This window comes from Cyclopterus lumpus, chromosome 23 (assembly GCF_009769545.1).
Source record: "Cyclopterus lumpus isolate fCycLum1 chromosome 23, fCycLum1.pri, whole genome shotgun sequence".
Lineage (NCBI taxonomy): Eukaryota > Metazoa > Chordata > Actinopteri > Perciformes > Cyclopteridae > Cyclopterus > Cyclopterus lumpus.
Genome location: NC_046988.1, coordinates 6,495,474 through 6,510,992, shown reverse-complemented (window position 1 = coordinate 6,510,992; position 15,519 = coordinate 6,495,474). Strand labels below are relative to the sequence as shown.

General features: G+C 40.6%; 1 protein-coding gene across 2 annotated transcripts; it reads left to right on the top strand.

The window, feature by feature from the left end:
- Positions 1–1,940: 1,940 nt before the first annotated feature.
- il17rel (interleukin 17 receptor E-like) lies at positions 1,941–13,370 on the top strand. Of its 2 annotated transcripts, XM_034526776.1 has the most exons (18): positions 1,941–2,252; positions 3,663–3,690; positions 4,357–4,506; positions 6,016–6,122; positions 6,535–6,649; positions 6,958–7,002; positions 7,390–7,529; positions 7,956–8,027; positions 8,138–8,192; positions 8,310–8,473; positions 9,103–9,147; positions 10,335–10,392; positions 10,581–10,726; positions 11,215–11,274; positions 11,370–11,427; positions 12,033–12,164; positions 12,740–12,796; positions 12,877–13,370. In XM_034526776.1, the coding sequence occupies exons 1-18, from the start codon at positions 2,139–2,141 to the stop codon at positions 12,996–12,998; spliced, it is 1,668 nt and encodes a 555-aa protein (XP_034382667.1). In that variant the 5' UTR covers positions 1,941–2,138; the 3' UTR covers positions 12,999–13,370. The 2 variants fall into 2 exon arrangements, with proteins under 2 accessions (XP_034382667.1, XP_034382669.1); XM_034526778.1 differs by lacking the exons at positions 1,941–2,252; positions 3,663–3,690; positions 4,357–4,506 and adding an exon at positions 5,669–5,884 and having other exon boundaries at positions 12,877–13,321.
- Positions 13,371–15,519: the final 2,149 nt, after the last annotated feature.

Genomic DNA, 15,519 nt, shown 5'->3' with positions numbered 1-15,519 from the left:
ACTTCAGCAACACTTTCCTTGAGAAAGCTCAAAGGGCAATATGCATACAAGTTAATTTACACCTGTGCCATTTGATTTAAGCATGGCATAATAATAGCAATTATAACATAGCCGGATAATGACTATGGTCCCTGTTTCGCATTTACCTCGTGGAAAGATTTAAAAAAAAAACTTTTTTAAGACCACGAACTCCAAGCATCCTTTCAGTTTAGTTTGGACTGGAATTGAACTTGGTGGTTATCAGCTCACTTGCCCCGTTGCCTGAACTCTTTCATATAGTCTTCCATTGATGTTATTGCACAACACTGCATTTCAAAGAAGTGCAATCCCTGCCCGTAAACAAGTGAAGCTATTGCGCACGTACTGCAGGGTCGCTGTTGACACGCAACAAAGGCTTTTGCCTCTTTCTACTATTGTTAACCCAAATGTTGTAACCAGCCATTAGCTGCCATAAAGACTAGCAAATAACCTGAAAATAATTAGTGAGTGCTTGGAAGTCACTAATTACTTACTTTTATATTATGTACTTTCTTCCCGGGTATCATTCCCAGCATGTGTCAAAGCATGCGTTGCTTGGAGACATTCATTACATTTGTTTTGTTGTGAGAACAGAAAATGCTGCACCTTGCAGCACAAGCAGGTCTTATAATGACCACAAGAAAAGGGAAAGGACTGAACTGTTATTGCTTGACACGCTTCAGTGCGGCCTGTTAACTCAGCATTACAAGAAAATACAATAGTTGTAATTATAAGTATGGAAAAGAGAGAGCCGATGCACAGTATGAAAACACAACTCAAATGTTTCTGTATTTTAAAGACGCTGATTAATTAAAAGCACCCATCGTGGCCTTTTTTGTCGTAAACAATGGGTCAAATGACTATTATGTACAAATGTTTGGGCTTACGCTCACGGCTCTCCTAGTGCATTTTTTTTGGCAAAATCCAGATGCAGTTTTTTCTAGCAATAAAAACAGCAGACAGACACCGTTAATACCTCGCTCAACTTCCCTGAGAAGTTGGTTGAAAACAACCAAAAAAGAGTAAATATTGTGCTTTGCCAGGTGGCCAGAAACGCAACATAAATGCTAGAGGGGGTAATCTGTAAACTAACTGTTACTTGTTTGTCATATTGAATTACAAGGTGATATTAGGTCAGTGTTATGTTCACAGCTTCAGCTTAGGTAAAGACTAAGAATGTTTTTCCAGCTGCTTTCAACTGTGCAGTATGTTTTTCCATGTTAGGGCATGCATTACAGCAGAAAGGAAGGAAGAGGAAGTTTTCTTTGTGGGGGAGTTGAATGTCAAGTGCCACTATTATCACTGATGCCCTTGGGTCAAAGTGTTTCTGAACAGAAACATGACATGCTCAAGTATCCAACTCTTTCCCAATTTTTCTTCTTTCAAAACAAGTAATTATGTTTTCAAAAGGGTTATACAGGGTGAACACAATAATGTTTCTATCAAGTTTCAGCCTCTGAGTCACCCCCATGTCCCCCTCTTTGACCCTCAGCAGATTTAACAGTAGCATTGTTGTGTTCACAGGAAACATAAAGGGCATTTCTTTCAGGGAAAAGATGCAACATGTATGTTTCTGAATTGGAAATTTCACATTATGAATTGAAACAGTGGTAAAACATTTAAAGTTGTGAAATGTTGCTCATTTCCAGTAAATACAGATGTCCAGGTGACACAGTTTGTCTCTGTCTGTGTGTGGGTGGGTGTAGCAGTGGCAGGGATTCAGTATTTCCACTTAAAATCATTGCTCTAAAGTGTGTCATGAAATCCAATTATAAACATGAAATGGAGAAGGTATACAGAGATATGCAATGCTTATATGACACAAAACCTTATTGGAAATATTGTTAAAGAGGAAAATGAGTTTGTGTCCAACCAGAGGCCACACCTCCACTGAGGAGCATTTAAATCCACTCTTGAGAGCAGCTTGTGCTCACTCTGTCATCGTCACGCTCAGGACAAACAAACAGGAGAGCCTCCACGCCATCCGACTACCTGTCCCACTAGGCCAAGTCTCACCTGACCCCTGCCGGCCCCCCGGGCCAGAAAAGGAGGAAAGAGTAGAGATTAACCCCGGGGAAGCAGATCAGGAGGAGAAGAAGTCTTAGTGCTGGCTAGTGAAAATGCTCCTGTGGGTCGCCTTGCTGATGTCCCACTGTTGTTTAGGTCTGAATGCAGCTGCAGCAGACAGCACGGCATTGGAGAGGATAGAGAAATGTGGCACCAGCTGTTCTCAGGTAAAACTGCATTCTTTTGAACATTAACCACAAACAGACATATGTCAATTATGTCGGCGCTTCTAAATATAGTCGTGTTCTATTATTATTACCTCCTGCTATTTCTGCTGATGTTGCTGTTAAAACCAATGTCTTGTGTCACTGCTGCTTGATGTTTCCATTGAGGGGACCGAAATACACATGTCTAGTGTTGCTACTACTACCTGTAAAGCCACGACTACTATTAATAACCCTTCGACATATTTTCAGGTGACTGGGCTTTTAAGTTAATCCTTGAGTCTGGGTTTCTTGGATGGCTCCATGTGTCATCAGTTAAAATAGGATACCCTTGCTGCTGTAAAGTCCATTCCCGACATAAAAACGTCCTGTGTGACTCACCTATTGACTCACTGAAGAATGTTGATCAGGACACATGTGAAAGTGAGAATGCATATTATACTGCATGCACGCATGTGAAGGGAGCTGGCGTCTGGTCCTCGAAGGCGACACAGTAGGTTTTGAATCCCAGAATGTGTGACTCAACTTCTCATTTACTCAAGCTTAAAGAGGAAAACCTAAACAGCTGCACATGCAGTTGGGTGGAGAGTGTGTAGATAACACTTACATTTCCACCCACGAGCATGTTTACTTCAATCTCTCTGAACTTAACAGACCTGCACTCTTCATTTAGCAGCTAACAACGCCCCAAATATCCCAGCATCCTCCTTCAGATGTGACTTCAATGTGAATTGTGTTGAATTTCAAAACACCATTAGCTATGAGGTCATGTGAATATACTGTTATGGGATACTGGATACTGCTTCATCTTATGACGGAAAACAATTGAGGATTTTAACCATATTTAGCATTGCTCAGAAGCATTCAGGGTCAGCTGACACATAAACACTGTCAGTCATCACTGGGTGCAGGGATAGTTTGAATGTGAGTGTCTGGAATAGTTTACACATCCTGTATTTCCTGGCTGATGAAGAAACAAGGATGTATTCTACATGGTTTTGGAAGTGAGCCAAGGTGAATTACATGACATTGATACAGTGATTGTTTTCACCGTATGAATGTTGTCTGCAATTTAACTTCATATTAAGTGAGCACAACTTGTTGCAACTGACAAATTGAAGCAGAAGAAGACAAGCGGAATAGTAATTGATTAATAGCTTTACTCTTTATATTTGTCTGTGTGTTGGACCATAACAAACTGCAGCAAAAACACAAATACGTTGGCTTTTACCTGAAGGGGCAATGAGGATGTAAAAACGCTCCTTATTGTCTGGGAATTCCCTGTTCTGCAGCGGTGCTACCTTTTGTTCTCTTTGTTAAGAATTACTTTAGTATTGGAGGTCCCTTTCAAAAGGAGTCACAGAAAACAGTTACAGGGTGTTTCACTTACTCTCTCTCTCTCTCTCCTTGCAGGGCCTTCAGTGCAAGACCAAGCCTGACAGTGAGTGTAGACACACACGGCTGCTACGTCACATCTTCACACACGCATGCACGCAGAACTAGATTCTGCACAATAGAGTAGCGTTTCATATCTGGTGTTTTTCACTGTGATGTTGCCAAAAGAAACTGCATGCAGTGTTCAGAAATTGCATTCACGGCAGGGCTGAAATAGGCGATGAAACACAACACGTGACACTAAGATCTCCCGTTAAAACACCAAATCATTTTTGTTTTAAGATCTGAAAGCAGAGTGCTCTACCTATCAGAAGATATAAAACAAGTTTAATCCCACGGCCTCTTGACATGCAATGAAAAATAAATATGTGGCATGTTATTCTGACCTTGTTAAATGAAATATACTCGGTGAGGTGTTAATACTGCGTGTGTTTATTTGAAGAAGCGCTAAAGAGGAATTGCCATGCTGCGCATCAACAACTCAATAATGGAGAAAATGTTCTGTGAGGAAGAAGAAAAAAAAACATTTTCACACTCCTCATTGGGCGGGTGACAGCAGAAACGCCAGCCTGTAGCATAATGAAATTGTTAGCAATGTTTGGTGTGACAAAAGGCACAGTCGATTGCATCGATGTAAAGCATTGGTCATGTGTGTGGCCCTGGGAGAGGATGCGTGACATCTATTTGTTTTTTCTATCCCTGTTCCATGTAGATTGGTTTTATCCTCTGTGTCAGAACCCCGCTGAAGGTCTGAACCATTCCTCTGTGTTCCACAACATCAGCTTCTCCACCGTCATGCGCTGTGAGGGGCGGCAGAAATGCTCGCTACACCTCAGAATCAAGATCGCCTTTAAACTTACAGGTATGATGATGTGACCACTTGAATCCACACATTGAATACATTATTTGATCAAGAATGCCGTTCGGTTGCAGCTGAGTTGTCCACCTCGTTAACCTTGCTGCAGGCACCTAGCTACTCAGTCCGGCCCTAAAATATGAAGATCCCATTATATTCTTGAGATCTGTCTGATTGTGTTCCAATTGGATATTAGCTTGCAGTAAAAGACGAGAAATGTGACTTCCGGTAGATCCAAAGCTGTTTGAATGGTAGGATTTCAGTGGGATCTAGTAGCAGAAATGGAATATAATATTCCTAACTATATTTTCATTGGTGTATAACCATCTAAAACTAAGAATCGTTGTGTTTTTTGTAACCTTAGATTAGAATGAGCCCTTTCTATTGACATGTTGCACTGCCATGTTTTCGCAGTTGGCTAAAACAAAACACTGGCTCGAGAGAGCCCCATCCCATGTTTACGGTACCCGAAGGCCACCGTAGTTCTCCGATCCGCTTGCAACTACATTCTACACAAAGTACCTTTTTTTTAAAAATGTTGTGTCTCTTAGCTAGGTTGTCAACGTTATCCACTGATAAACCAGGGGTCACCTGGGTTATGCAAAGTTTTGTTTTCGACGGTCAATAAATAGCTCCAAACAATAGAATGTGTGGTGGAATTGGGATTGTTTACTTTAGAGGCAGTACCGACCAATTAGTTACATCATTGAGTGCAATCATTTTCTACGAGCAAAATATAGGTCAACGGCTCAACTTTAATTGTGTTTAACCCACAAACATCTTCCAGTACATTACTCCCTTAAGCATACATGATGCAGGTGACTGCTCCCCTAACCTACACAGTAGGTATGCGATGCTTTAGCTCTCTGTGGCTGTCCACACTTTTCACATTTTCTAGAATTTCTGTATATTCTCTGTAACTCACACACACCAAATGCTGTGAAATTGTCTCAACGAGGAGGTTTCAAATGCAACTCTTTGGTGTGTAGTCAAGCAAAAGTGGGACTAGTCATGGTTATGGTTATCGTTGATGACCCATTTTAAAAAAGGTTGGAGACGGTGCAGATTAACAGTGAAGGAATTCTCATTTCTATAACAAACCACTCTTCGTGATCAAACTTCTGCTTTTGCGTCATGGGTGTATCAATTGACGCTTTCTGTTCCTGATTTTTCATACAGACTTGATCTGATAAGGTGCGGGGTCAACATTCACATACAGGCAGACACATGCACGCTTGTCCACATCTGCAGCACACAATAATAATCTCTCTGGATTGCCACACTGCAGGCTGGAGTGGGGAAATCCCTTTGATCCTGATTGAGTCTTTAGTGCACTGTGCCAGTAGAACGTGACGAACACTGTTCTTCCTGGATGACACCTAAAGTAATGCCAACTCACTCTGAAATGGATGAATAGTTTTTGAATGGCTAACTGGCTGGTTACCAGTTACTGTTTGACAACTGGCTGCTCAAGCCCTCTCCTGGCGTCTGACTTTGAGGTATTTTTCTCCCCAGAGTCCATCCAGGGTTTGTCCATCTGCGTCGCCACCGGCGGGATGATGGCCAACTGCCGAACGCTCAGCTTCAGAAAAGAGTCGAGACACAGGCTCTCCGGGCTGCAGGTACTGTTTACAGTGCCACGGGCATCATTTGACCTTTTGTGGACATTTTGTTATAATTATGTGATGCAAATGTGACCTTTCTGTTAGAGTTGGTTTTCACGTCTCGCCAATGCCATTGTCTACGCTACGGCATCTGGAAGGTTTCAGTTCTAAAGTTCTTTAGCACACATGAAAGATGATTTTTCTATATATAGACAAAAAAATGTCAGATGACACATCACTCGTGACTTTGTGGCAATTATTCTGACATGTAGTTACTTTTTTTATAAGCCATAAACTCTCAAAACACAGACTGGTACAGTACCTTATTTGACAGTGAAAGTTTCCAAATCACATAATTTTTGATGAAATTTCGGAAACGTGCCAGACATGTAACAGCTTGTGTATTTTTCTACTTACCTATTTCCTGAAGGTGGAAGTTGAAAATGATTGCACTGACATTTCTCCAGGCCAACGTGTGCACGTAACAGTGAAAACTGTGCCGAGCTACTGCGGTGTCACCTGGACCGGCTCCTATGGCGCTCCAGGTAAGAACGTGTGCATGTTTGCATAATTATCCAATCACACACGCATGGCAGCATGTTAACAAACAATACATTAGGCAGCTGAGGATTGAATGTGTAACAAGGCAAATACGTTAAGTCAATAATTAGTGTTGTGTAACCTACCAAGTATTTTCTTGTAATTTATTGGAACAGGTGACATAAAGATGAATGTAATGATTAATGAAAGAGAAAACTGTAGGAGGTGAATATTATGTCAAAGGGGTAATCTTACATTGCTCTATTCTTTATACCAATGACTATAGTTTAAACTTTATTCCATTTCTCTACAGAATGCAGCAGTGAAGATTTGCGCAGACATATCCCAGAATGCATCAGTGAGTATCATTATATCAAAAACACAGTATAAAATAACAAGGGGTCTCCAACCTTTTGCCTTTTTAGCCTTTAAAACCAAGACAAATCTAGTTATGACCTCTTGTATGTTTGAGTGACTTCCTCCTTTGAGATGGTTTTATTTGAATAGACTCTAGACTAAGTATAGCTGTCCTAAAATATTTAAGAAAAAAAGCAAAGACTGGAGAAAAAGCCAGACAAATAAAGCTTATTGAGTTCCAGATTTGTTTCTTCATGGCAGGACCTTTCAGATTGATCTCGCAGCCCCTCAGGTGCTACCAACAACACTAGAAACCCAATGTAGGCCCTACATGCATCCATAACCGAGACCAAAGCATCTCACTAACATTGTGCTCTGTTTCTTGCAGCTGGGAGACTATCATATGTGGTAAACCCACAGAGGAAAGAGCTGAGTGTCAGTGTGTCAGACATGTTGGAAGATCAAGACTACCACCTCCGTCTGTGCCACAAGGATTTCATCTGCGTTGGCACAGGGGCATACACACTGGTTAGTCCCGCTGTTTCACATGAACCCGAGCATCCTTTTAAACATGCACTCTCAGGATCTCTTCAAATGATGTTTGGGTGTCGGAGTGCCCTTTGCCACTTAAAACCTTCCTCCTGCTTGGCAGTGTGTGAGTCAGTTTACATCTACTCACTAACTGACTTTAATTCTCTGCACTAATGCAACTAATGCAATGCTGCTCTCTGATCCATAATTCATGTTAGGAAGCATTCACCCCTTCATGCCAGAACAGTCTCAGGAGGGATTCTCCATTTTAAACCTCTCACAGATTGCTTGTATCAGACTGTTCCGCTGAAAAGAAATGTGGCTAATCAATGCTGTGACTGGCAAAACACCCAAACCCATGTGCACGTACACACATGCCAAAGAAAGATGGATACATGTGATAAAGCTTTGTTTACCTTCCAGATAAAGAAGGGGGAACGTGTAAAGAGCGCCAACCTCCCATTCTCCCGACCTCTGCCCTGCCTCTGCATCGAGGTAAAGTTTCCGCCAACGCTCCTCATTTTAAGCATTTATGATTAAAGTTTTCATTCGTAACCACTTTAAAAGGAAAAGGGATTGAACCTGGGCTAATACATTCCTCACAGGGATGGTCAGCTGTGATGGATGCCTCGAGAGTCCAGGTCTGCCCGTTCAAACACCGTGAGTCACTTGATTGCTTTTAGTCACAAGGGATTCGTAGTCATCTGAGCGTGCGGTGTAGTATTTCAGAACTGATACAATATCAGTTGAAAAGATTGAGATCTCCTCTGCCCGCAGGTCTCGAGGAGCTGTGGTCTGGAATTCTCTTTGACCCGCTTGAGGAGACGCTATCATGGAAGCTCGCCTGTCCCGTGACGGCTGTGGTTGTGTTGTGTCAGAAAAAAGAGGACGGCGTCTGTGTGGATCTGCCTCAGGCCTCACAGAATGTGAGCAGAGAAAAGGTACAAGTCTCTGACGTGTTGAAGCCAAAGTCGTGTTTACTCTGTGGGGGTTTCTGGCTGCTTGTCCTGGTCTCAAATCACTAATGTTTACGCCATAAACACATTATGTAATCATCCTGCTGACGTCTTCTTCAGTGACTGAGCATAAATTCTTTATGCGGTGGGAAGAAGTTATGACGACAGCAGGTTCTTTTTGCCAGTAACATTAGTCTCATATTGTACACTATGATGTCAGAGAAAAGTGTTTACAAATTAAAGTGCATATATTGCACTTGGCCACGCATGTTAAACTGTTTATTTTAAAGTGATTCAAAGAGTTTATTCAAACCTCTCGCTTAAGCTGATTTAAATGTCGAATCAGACCCATATAAAGAAAACAACTGCAAACAGCACAGTAGCAAGAACGAAGGGAGAGCCTGCACACCTGTGACCCCTTAAACAAAACTGAGATGGTATCGTCATCAGAACAGAAACCTGAGGTCGGGTCACCTGAGAAGGGAACTCTCTGTTGATGTGAAAATAGCAAGCAGTGATGCAGAGCATCTCCCATCTGAAAGCTGAATCCAGCTGATAAAGGTGCTGCCTTGTGCATTTCATTAATAACCATTTCATCAATCTTTGCTTCTCAGATCACATTTACTAAAGTGGATCCACACCCTCATCTGTGCATGAAGGTAATGATAACCTTGTAGCCTACTACTCATGTCTGTTGACAGTAAGATGGCCTTTCCATCAGCTGTGACTGTTGTGCATCTGTTGTTTTTGTAAAGGCTCACATAGTACAACTCGGTGTCAGTTGAGTTGAGCAATACACATATTTGCTTACTTACCCCGAGTTAGATGGGAACATTTATACTGTTCTCATATTTGTGTGTTAAATATGAAGCTATAGCTAGCGACTGGTTAGCTTAGCTCTGTGCAAATACTGGAAACAGGGGGAAACAGCTAGCTTGGGTCTGTCTATGCGTAACACAATCTAGTGCCTCTAAATCTTACTATTTAACATGCCACATCTCGTCTAATTAAGACAAACAAATACCAAAGCATGAAAAAAAAATGCCAGGCACAGTTTTTACTCGTAACAGAGTTACTGACTCGCTGGATGGAGAGTGGGGAGTCGTTAATCCCACGCAGCGTCCTCCTCCCATCTGCCATCTGTGCTATCCATTCTGCAAGAGCACCGCCGCTGCATCCTGGGGGGCTTAGTGATTGGTTTAAAGAAATACAAAGCACTGTGTGTCCCCCCCCCACATAACAGGATGATAATGTCTGCAGCCAGGCATAGCGCTGGAGAGACTAATTGTGGTTATGCAAGACAACCTTTGGATAGATCCAGGCTGACGTTAGTTGCTTCCCCTGGTTTCCAGTCCTTGTGCTAGGCTAAGCTAAGACGACTGACCGCCAGCATCCCGTTAGCCTAGGTTAAAGTGACAGAGCTACCAAATAGGAAAGAAAATGGACAAAAACAACAATCAGAGTTTGTTCTCTGTTTAGGGATTAATGCTAGTAGTGAGCATTTACTCTGCTACGCCTGTTCATTTCCATATACCCCACACGTGAATTATCAAGCTTTACTGTGCGATGGTAACCACACAAATAAGGGAAACATCTGTTCAAACCTTCACCCTCACCCTCATGGAGCTCAGTTCAGCAGCGACAGTTACCTGGTAATCTAACCACAAAACAGAAGTACTGTTGCTACGGTTAACGGAAGTTTATACTGATTTACATCAGTGGGCCTGGTATAATGTGTTAGTGATTCATTTTTAGATTCCTATATTATAACTTAGAGGTTGTGTTTATGAGCTTTATGTAACTGGATGAGGAACACTACTAAATACAACTGTACTATATTCTTCAGTTCACTGCAGGCCACCAGTCCTGGACCAGGTGCCCTTTTGCTGATGCTAGATTCCAAGGTACCTTTTTTTTTTTGTCGCATCAAGAGTATCATCTGTTTATTGCAATATCTGTCAATAAATCTACCTGACAGTCAGTTTAGAGCAACATTTTTACAATATTAAAGATTATGCCATTATGTAATGCAGTATTGTAGCATGGGTCTCTACAATGACAGCGGTATAATAACATTCATAATAATTTCCAGCATGGAAGGTGGTTGCGACAAGACAACAGGGCCAGGAAGACGTGAAGATGTTGTCACAGATCACCGCAACGTTTTCTGTGGGGCTGTGTGTGAGGTCTGAAGGCTCCACTGTGTGCCAGATCACCGACACACACATCATGCACGTGGTAGGTGGCACATAGAGCATATGCATCCTCTCATTTTTATACTTATCAAACCTTTCAACGACTTATTGTGCGCTGCACGCGGAAGCATCTTGACACAACATGCTTGTGAAGATTGCACGGACGGATTCTGCTGTCACTGATTACTGTTTTGTCATATGCCTTTTTTTATAGCTGGAGAGCAACAGAGATGTTGTAGCTATAAAACACATATTGTAATCAAAGCAATGAAGAGTAATTCCATCCTCTATCAAAGGGTATCTGACACATATATCAGCAACATAAAATGTGTTCAAACACGTCTTCCTGGTGAGCCGCTTATCAGTGTGTGTTTGCAACGCTTCATCAATGAAGCATCTCTCTGAATCACAGTGAATTTCTGCTGAAAAGTGTCATGGCTCATACCACACAACAGAGCCAATGAAAGCCAAACAGAAACCATGACAACTTCCATCACACCTTTTGTTGGTGTCTTTCTTTCTCTTTCTCAGGAGAAACATAAAGAGGTTGGCTTGAACATGGCAGGGGAACAATGCAACTCTTGTCTCAAGGTATGTTTGTATAGTTGATGGATCCTTTGAGGTGATCTGTATGTTCCCTTTACACTTAGAGAGACAATGACAATGAACCTTTTGTATTTGCACAGGTGAAGAGGCTCGATGTGAATTTTTCTGCCACAGTCATTCACTGTCTTGAGCGATGCAGTAAGTACATTTTCCCTACTCCCTTCTTCTCCTCTTGATTTTGGTCACATGTTGTCTGTTCCAAATCTGTCTTTTCCCCCCTTTCTCATTAAACATTCACAACCTGAGGCTCCACAGCAGTTTGAAACGCAAATGGTTTCCACTGCCTCTCTTTTAAAAAACATGGGTTGGAGCCGTAATAGGACATGTGTTTACTGTCACGCAATCTCTAATAGGATAATCATAAACGTACATGTCTCTAAAGTTGGCCCTAAGTGGTTTCTTGGCATCATTTTGAGGAATAAAAGGATCCTCTGTAGAGTGCATTGTGTACCCCATTTTAATGTTGTGTGCTATGATGGATGAAACAGTTCTCTATAAACATATGGTCTCTGCGAAACGTGAAGAAGACCGCCTTTGATGCATTTCAGCTTGATGCATTCCTTTAAGCATATAGCTGAGAACTTAAAACATTGAGAAACCGTAGGGAGCGTACAACAGCAACTATGTGTACCGGTTGTATCATCTTCCAGATGTCTGAGAAACACACAATTGTCTTGTTATCCTCGAGAGACAGAACATTGCCATGTGTCTAATGGTCTTTACGCCGTGAATTATCTTCCCAGATCAAACACGGCCCTTCAGACCTGTCTTCTCCAGGCAAGCCTCTTGGGACCTGACTTGGGTCATTTTACCTGCGGCCTTCTGCCTCTCTGGCATCATCATTTTCACTCTGGCACTCCACGTACTGTTAAGCGGTAGGTAGAAAATGAGGAGCTCAGGCCTGCAGTACTGCAACACTACTGTTCAAGACTTCAATGCTTAAGGGAACCAACCACTTAATAATAGTTTTCTAATATCAATAAAAACACTGTTTCACATCATGTCAAAAAACAAGGTCCTACTAGAACGAGCATAGATGTACTTTGTGTTGCTTTCTTTGAACTTGTGCTGCTGTACCATATATATGTGTATATATACGTATAAGTATATATACACATGTATATATATATATATATATATATATATTTATATGTGTGTGTGTGTATATATATATATATATATATATATATATATATATATATATATATATATATATATATATATATATGTAATAGTTTAATGATTGATTGATGCATTTTTCAATGGGTTGTCTATTGACTTTAAGCATGACTTCCTCTGAGAATAGATTTATAGGTTTATACTAACCTAAAGAAATGTCCAAGTACCATGAGTACATGGCGTAGCAACTATTTTAATGAAAAAACAGCAACTGAATTTGCCATTGTGTTATTTCTTCATCCTCCTCATCTGATTCATTCCTGTATTCTAGTGTACCAGAGGAGGAAACGAAAAATAAATGGAGGCTGCGTCTCTGAAAAGAGAACAGGTGAGGTTGTCACAATAATGATGACCACAAAACATAATATGTTCCACCTGAAAGCTGAACCTCGGCCTGTGTTTTGACAGATCCCGCTTCTGACTGTGTCGTCGCTGTATTACAAAGTCAACCTGCTCTCCATGGGGTGTTCCTCATTCCCGACTCCCCACAGTGTGGGAACACTGAGAAGGCCAACTTAATCTCCCACTGACCAGAGAATGACGCTCCGCTCAAAGGCATTACTTGTAATGTGCAGAAAGAAACTGTAAAGTTGTTACACAGACCCAAGGATTTCTCTGTTGAATGCAGCGTAAAAGGTTGGAGAGATATTTCAAATATTATGTTAGTTATTTTGCTGCTTAGTATGCTCGTTATAGTTAATGGCTGTTGTTTATGTAATATGTTAGGTGTTGTCTGTTTGGGTGAAAGTTAATGTGTATATTGCTGTTTCTTTCAAGTTAAAATAATTATCCAGCTAAATGGTCCGTTTTCATTCTTATTCTTCTTATTATTTAAATATATATTTTCAATAAAAAAAAGAAGCAAAATATGAAATAAAACCTGCTGATTTCTTTAACAATCTGATATTTTCATAATGTACTTGATCTCCACGTGTCTTAATGTCCTTAAATCAGTAACAGCTTTAAAAATGGCACATCTCACAGCTTTACATAATGTGACAATTGGAAAGGTCAAACTGGCAGCCATGATACCATAAACAGGAGCAGCGAGTTTTATCACCGCCTCTGACACTCACTTTGCCAAACTAGTAAACTAGTTTATTTGTATAGCACTTTTCAACATCAAGGCAATTCAAAGTGCTTCACATGAAACCATTAAAAGCATCAACACGAGATTGAAAAACAATAAAGAACATTCATTAAAACATTCAAAACAGTAAAAAAGCAAGAAATAGACAAATATACTGGGTAGTGATTTTACCCAGTAATATTTGTAAAATAGGATATCTGCGTAAAATATATACTTTTCCTGCACCTCCTCTCCGCCTGTCTGCATGTCTCCGCTGCAGCTGGGGCCGAATCGTTTTGGCCCAGAAGAGACGGGTCTAAGAAGCAGTTTAGCCAATTACTGATTAAATATATAAATGAGTCCTAAAATAGGTTCAGTTTTAGGCCAACTAACGAGCTTCCGAGAAGACCCAACCTGGTAAAATATATATATATATATATATATATATATATATATGTGTGTATATATATACAGTACATATATACTGAATTGTATATAATAAGATGTCCTTATGTCAGTGTTGGAATAAATGTTAAATATTTAAATACAAAGTAGAAATACGTGTTTGCTACTTTTTTTGCATTGAATCATACTGGGATGTTTGCTGAAATTGATTGGATGGCCCTACCAAAAAGAAAAACCGCCACTGCTACTGAGGGTAAAGTGAAAGGAGTATATAATTAGAGGATATATAATTATTGCTCAATGCATGTTTCTGACTCTACAATTGGCAAGGTATAATAATTCAACTGTACACAACCTGTCCAGCTGCAAGCAGCTGACACACCCTGGCGAACGTAGTGGAGCTAAAGAGCAAATACAGAGCTAAAACAGAGTGAGTATTGGACTTGCATTCATCAGGTGAATAGAAACATGTCGCAAGATATATGCTGATTATAGGATTAAGCTATGAAACAGCAGGCAGGTCCTAATAGCAGGCCCCGTGTTGGGCTCCAGTTGCACCTTTTATTGGGGGTAATGATCAGAATTTCATTGTTCAGTCGTGCACATTTGTTTCTATTGATTCCAGTCCATTGCGTTAACTTGATTTGTCATGTCGCCTGGAAAAGGACTTGTTACGATTACTTGTTCACAGGGCTTCTTGTTCTGCCTGCGGATTTGCTCTTGGTTTACATAGGCAGATGAAGTTTCTCAGAACAGAACACGACACTGTACCAGGACGAGAATAGAGGCCTCTATGTGTAGACTCTTTATCAAGAATGAGTACACAATCCACCGCGTGATCAATCTTTCACACACAAGGAACTTGTCACTGTAAAACTCTACATGGGGGCAGTGTTTCGGTCCGGGCGTGCTGGCAAACATTTCCTTGTTAGATTGGTTTTGAATGCGCAGTAAACTAGTATGTAAAAAAAACAAGAGAAGAAAAATAATGTGCTGGTTGAAATGCCACAACTGAGGAGGTAGGAAAGTGAAAAGCTGGGTCTATTTTTAATCCTTTGCCCCAGGGCTGAAAAACATTACACAAGAGAGAGTATGTTCATCTTGTCTTGTAAGAAAGGCTCATATGAGATCTAATCCACTTGCATGAATCATCACACATATACATGAACCAATATAATAGTGCTATCATTCATCATCAGCTTGAGGAAATAATTAAATTTGACGGTAAGAGGATTATTGTAATCTTTATAATTCATAGTGACGAGCAGACACATGATGTTTAAAGGATCCTGGACGTGAAACAAGTGTTGGTGAATTTCCAAAAATTGGGGGAGTTTACACATTTGCCACACAGATGGAAACCTTGCTACATTTATTTATTCAATTACGTATCTTGTCTACATTTTAATTGTAAAAGCTGTCCTCTCCACATTGCCAGTAAATGAACTGGTGGATAAACACTATGTTCATTTAAATTGTCAGTGGAAACATTTTAATGTTTTAAGTCTACTCAATGAATCAGCTTTTATGATAATGTAAGCTTCCAATTATAGAACTCTGTGTAGGTTGCTAACACT